Below are 6,000 nucleotides of genomic sequence, written 5' to 3' on the forward strand. Positions count from 1 at the left end.
ACTGATTTGAGATCTTTTTGCTTTTTTAATTTATGCCTTTATAGCTATAAATTTTCTTCTGAGTACTGTATCCCATAATTTTCGGTATGTTGTTTGTGTCTTCATCTCAAAGTATTTTCTAATTTCCCTTGTGATTTATTCTTGTACCTATTAGTTATTTAAGGATGTGTTGTTTAACTTCTCTGTATTTATGAATTTTCCAGATTCCCTTCTAATTTTATTTCATGCAATCAGAGAAGATACTTTGTATGACTTCAGTCTTTTACTTTGTGACCTAACATATGATCTATCTGGAAGGTGTTCCATGTGCACTTGAGAAGAAGAAAATGCATTCTGCCATTGTTGAGTAGAGTGTGCTCCCTAACAAGTGATTGTTAGGGCTAGCTGGCTCATGGTGTTATTCAAGTCTTCTATTTTCTTGCTGATCTTCTGTCTAGTTGTTCTATCCATTAGTGAAAGTGGAGTGCTGGAACTCCCAAACTATTGTTGTTAAATTGTCTATTTCTCACTTCAGTTCTGTCAGTTTTTACTTCATATATTTTGGGGTTCTGTTGTTTGGTGTATATGTGTTTATAATTGTGTCTTCTTGATGAATTGACCCTTTAGCAGTATATAATGACCTTTGTCTTTTGTAACAGTTTTTTAAAAACTATTTTTTAAATGTTTTATTTATTTTTGAGAAATAGAGACAGAGCATGAGCAGGGGAGGGACAGAGAAAGAGGGAGACACAGAATCCAAAACAGGCTCCAGGTTCTGAGCAGTCAGCACAGAGCCCGATGTGAGGCTTGAACCCACGAATCGTGAGACCATGACCTGAGCCAAAGTCGGCCGCTTAACCGACTGAGCCACCCAGGTGCTCCTGTAACAGTTTTTGACTTAAAGTTTGTTTTGTCTGATATAAGTATAGTCACTCCAACTCTCTTCTGGTTACTGTTTGTATGGAATATCTCTTTTCTGTCCTTTTACTTTCAGCCTATTTGTGTCTTTTTTTTTTTAAGCCTATTTGTGTCTTTTAACCTAAAGTGAGTCTCCTTGTAGATAGCATATAGTCAGATCATGTTTTTTAAAAATCTATTCTGCTAATCTCTGCCTTTTAACTGAGAAGATTAATTCATTTATATTTAATGTAATTATGGATTTGAAAGGACTTCTATTTTGCTATTTTTTCCTATATGTCTTACATCTTTTTTGTTTCTCAGTTCCTCCATTACTGTTTCATTTGTGTTAAATGGATGTTTCTTGTTTATTTTACTGTATAGTTTGAGTTTTTTCTTAGTGGTTCTCTTTCTCCCAATGATTCTTGCACAGTATGTTTGACCCGTTGGAATCATCAAGCTAAAGGATATTCATTCTGAATGTTTTTGTAAAGATGAAAACCTTCCTATAGTGTGAATAACTACTACCTACTATATCCATCATAATCTGAAGTCGGACTGTCACAGTGTTTTCTAGGAGTGTGATGCATCTTAAATCTAGTACATGTGAGGGAGAACATAAGCCAGACATGGCAACTCAGGAGAGAACCAGAAATGAAGCCTTTTCTGTAGTGGGCAGTGGATGTGGGTATGTATAGTACCACAATGTTTCTTTTTCAGCTCATCCTTGGAATCCCAGAACAGGCCTTAAGTCTTCTCCACATGGCCATTGAGCCCATCTTGGCTGATGGGGCTGTCCTGGACAAAGGCCGTGCCATGTTCTTGGTGGCCAAGTGCCAGGTGGCTTCAGCAGCTTCTTATGATCCACTGAAGAAAGCAGAAGGTAGGGAACCATACAAATATTGCTAGGCAATACTACTGCAGAAAAAAATTAAATTTAGGTTATGAAGAAAGAAAACATTAAATCTGGGATAGTATTTAAGTTCTCAAATACATGTTAAAATTTCATGCAGTATTTAAAGTGCTTTGAATACATGTTTGGCGTGAAGGTGGAGGGCAAGTGAATGATTATTTTAACCCTATAGAACCAAGTACCAATCTGGAAATCAGGGCTAAAGACCTTTTTTAAAACCTCACCCTAGTGTATTCTTTTCTTCTCAAAGAGTAGAGTATAAAAGTATCTCTGGTACATGTTAAATCAATGAAAGTAGATGTCAGGTTTTGAAAACTACGTGTGAAGTGTTGAGTTAAACATGTGTGCTATTTTCCCACTTTTCATCAGCTCTGGAGGCAGCCATCGAGAATCTCAATGAAGCCAAGAACTATTTTGCAAAGGTCGACTGCAAAGAGCAAATCAGAGATGTTGTTTACTTCCAGGCGAGACTCTACCATACCCTGGGGAAGACCCAGGAGAGGAACCGATGTGCGATGCTCTTCCGGCAGCTACATCAAGAACTGCCCTCTCATGGGGTGCCCCTGATAAATCACCTCTAGTGAGAGCGTCCCTGTTGGGCCACTATACAGAGTATAAGATTTTGGACTTCCCCTCCCTCCATGTAAATGATGTGTTTGATGTCTGTCTTGTCAATAAACTGCATTCTGATTAGTTTGTCTTATATTGTTGTTAAAGTATACGTATTTGTTTTCTCCCTTTTTGATAGGAAAAGATACCAACTTATTGCTGATAAACAGCTGTTTTATTAATAAGCTATTGTAAGTGTTAAAGATTATATTCTCTCTGAGCAAAGGTGTCAATATCTTAGAATCTGTGCACATTGTCTATCATCACAAGAATTTGTATTTAGCATCTGTGCTCAGACATCAGCTCTTCTGGGTATCGGCAGATCTCTCTAGGGGGTCAGTATAGGTTTCTCTAAGTCTTGGATTTTCCTTCTGAAGCTTCCCTGATTTGCTGGACTGAGCTGGGGGGTTGTGGTAGGCCTGTGTGTGCTGGTAAGCACATGTTAGTTCTTGACCAGAGAATAAGAAGGAAAATATCTTTTTATGGTTTTTGGACCAATGACATGAAACAGATTTCAATCACGTTCTGGGTATTTGTTTTCTTCTATCTTCTACATTAGTGTACTTCTCTAACTATATAAATGAGGGATGATGATAACAAGTCTAGGAATTCATTATAAATGAGGGGATTATAAATAAAGGAAAGGTCTTAACCTCAGAGGTGTGCGGGTGCTATCACTCAAATATGTAGAGTATCTAATTTATGTATCTCAACCCTGCCATTAAGCAGAACCAGTTACTGCTTTGTCTATTTGTGAATTTATCTTATCCCTCAGCGTTCACAGGAAAATCACCGTGTTTCAACTCCAAAACAGCAACAAGGAACCAACCAAAATTTCCAGCTTCTATCATTGGCTCTTTCTCCGTTAAATTTAAACCTTCTGATAGGAAATAATTTATCTCCAGGGCTCTTTGAAACAGTATAAAACAACTCCCACTCATAGAGAACATTTGCTTGCTAAAGACAGCTGCTCTGGAAATAAGAGACTCAGTGTAGAGATAGAGACCATAATTGGTATGTTGACGTTTAAAAATCTTAAATTAATCTGGAAGATTATATATGGAGATAGTGAAAATGAAATACTCTTAAAGGCTGTAGAGTAAAAAGTAATTCTTCCTCCCAGGTAGTAACCACGATTACCAGTTTGTTTTTATTCTTCCAAATATATTCTCTCATCTGATGTCACTTTTGGGCCATGTATTTAAACTACAGTATTTCCAGCCTAAGAAGTGATCACTCTGTCTCAGCATAAGAAGGTCCAAGAGATGGGACACGGTTGCTCAGCTGATCCCTCATACATCAACATTAAAACCCAGAAATCATCAGACCTGACCAGGACTAGCTACATGATTTTTGGGGGCCAGTGCAAAGTAAAAATACAAAGCCTCTTTTAAGTAGAGCATGAAACCAGGTAAGGGACAGAGTTCACATGCCCATGAAGCCATCCTGCCCGGCCCAGCTCTCAGCCTGCACATTCATCCTTGTAGAACTGAATGCATTATATTAGTTACTTTATATTAGCTAATATAAAGAGTCTGTGGCCTGTTGCCACCTGTGACTTAGATTTATTAGCTGAGGTCTGTCTCCTTCAGGATGGAATAGCGGCCTTAAATGGAAAGTTGGAAACAGCAGAGTCACCCCCACATTCATAACTGTCTAGGTTACAGCTAATTGGCTTGTTTCCTGGTGGAGCATTTGGTGGGGAAAGGGTCAGATGTAATTATGGGTGGTTTAATATCGGAATGTAACAAAATGATGATTTGTTTAAATGGGGAAAGGGTTTGGTGAGGAGGGAATTGAAGCTGTATAGCCAGTGGCCATTTGGGTCTATACCAGAGAACTTAACAGAGAGAAGTGTAATGACCCTAGCCAGTGGCGTGGCATGGTGGGAACTCTATCAGCAGGTTTGGTGTTGAGTGTTTCCAGCCCTGGGGCAAATGGAAACAAATATTTTAACACGTAACAGAGTGCCCTATTGTAATTTATGTAAATATACTAACACAATTAATATTTACAACAATCCTAAGAAGTAGGCAATAGCATTAATTCCATTTAACAGACTGGAAACTGAGGCATAAGGAGGTTAGGTCACTCATTCGCCCAAGGCCACACAGCTGACAGGTTGCAGAGCTGGGATTCCAACCCAGCCACTGCATTACCCTAGAGCTCTTTGTTCCTGGAGTTTTGAAAAGCACTGTAATGTTTTTGTGTACATTCTTTTCCAGTTTGTTGGGCACCTAACTAGCAATACCAGTTGTCATTTATCTCCTGCGCAGTATAGGTTAGACACTATGCTGAGTACTTCCACACATACCATCTCTAATGCTTGTCAGCCCAATACCATTTTACAGTTGAGCAAAGTGCCTCAGAGAGTTGGCCTAATCTCCTCTCACTAGTGAGGATTCAGTCCTGGTGTACAGGCTTCTCAGCCTCATCAAGGGACCACCTTCGTGTTGACCTATATGCCTTGAATGCTTCTACTTGTTCAGAGCGTTTTGCATTTTACCCTGATGTTTTTGGGTGTTACACTGATTTTTTTCTTTCTCATAGCACAGGTAAGACAAACGAAGAGTTTCATCTGTGTCCCTGCAGACTTCTCCTTTTATGCTGTTGTTTATGTTTGAGACTAATAAACATACTAATCTCACTGCCTAGTGAAGGGAAACTTCCCAGGCTCTTTCCTCCTCTCCCCCCCCCCCTTTTTTTTTGCCAGTGTTTTTCTACTTTCCTGTTGAATGGGAAGGAATTCAATGAATTAAGTATATCATCGTGATTAATCCTGCTCTCTCTACCTGGATGTTCAAGGTTTGGACAGTGGAATATTCCAGTGAACACCATGAGTAGAACATAGAACATTTCCTAAAGGAAAAGACAAAGCCTTGGCAGGAGCTTATGATGTCCTATGGGGTGGGATAGTTAAAAAAATATATTTTTTTAATGTTTATTTTTGAGAGAGCGAGACAGAGTATGAGCAGGGGAGGGACAGAGAGAGAGGGAGACACAGAATTTGAAGCAGGCTCCAGGCTGTCAGCACAGAGCCTGATGCAGGACTCAAACCCATGAACTGTCAGATCATGACTGGAGCTAAAGTTGGACACTTAACTGACTGAGCCACCCAGGCGCTCCAGTGAGATAATTTTTAAGTCTTACTTTTCAACCCCTCCCTTGTACTGTCCAAGTTTTCTTAAAAATAAGATTCAGATGCTTTGTTTACTTATTTTCTTGGCAATCTGTGTTGTCAAGACAACAAGATCTGTTTGCCTAAAATAGGTTTTTCTAGTGTTCTTAGAGGAAAGAACGCAAAAAACAAAGCCAATTTTTTAAAAAATTTTTATTTTAGAGATTGAGAGCATGAGCAGGGGAGAGGGGCGGAGGGAGAGAGGAAGAAGGAGCAAGAGAGAGAGAATCTTAAGCAGACTCCACACTCAGCATGGACCCTGCTACAGGGTTTGATCCCACAACACTGGGATCGTGACCTGAGCTGAAATCAAGAGTTGGATGTTCAACTAAGCAGCCCAGATGCCCCGAGCAAAGCCAATTTTTATTTTCGTATCTCTAAGAAGAAAATGGTTTCCTTCAGTGGGATGATTCCTGTCCTAAGA

At 39.4% G+C, this 6,000-nt stretch overlaps 1 protein-coding gene across 3 annotated transcripts in view; it reads left to right on the forward strand.

Annotated features, from left to right (window-relative positions):
* The window catches only part of ANAPC5 (anaphase promoting complex subunit 5), a 41,392-nt gene extending 38,900 nt beyond the window's left edge, over window positions 1-2,492 (forward strand). Inside the window, exons 16-17 of one of the 3 annotated variants that reach the window (XM_039255893.1) lie at window positions 1,597-1,759; window positions 2,159-2,492. In XM_039255893.1, the coding sequence (XP_039111824.1) occupies window positions 1,597-1,759; window positions 2,159-2,370 (375 nt within the window). In that variant the 3' untranslated portion in view covers window positions 2,371-2,492. The remainder of the gene's footprint in view (window positions 1-1,596; window positions 1,760-2,158) is intronic. The other 2 variants (XM_039255966.1, XM_039256044.1) reach the window with 2 other exon arrangements.
* Window positions 2,493-6,000: the final 3,508 nt, after the last annotated feature.

This window comes from Hyaena hyaena, unplaced genomic scaffold, assembly GCF_003009895.1.
Source record: "Hyaena hyaena isolate Hyena2069 unplaced genomic scaffold, ASM300989v1 scaffold_0, whole genome shotgun sequence".
Classification (NCBI taxonomy): domain Eukaryota; kingdom Metazoa; phylum Chordata; class Mammalia; order Carnivora; family Hyaenidae; genus Hyaena; species Hyaena hyaena.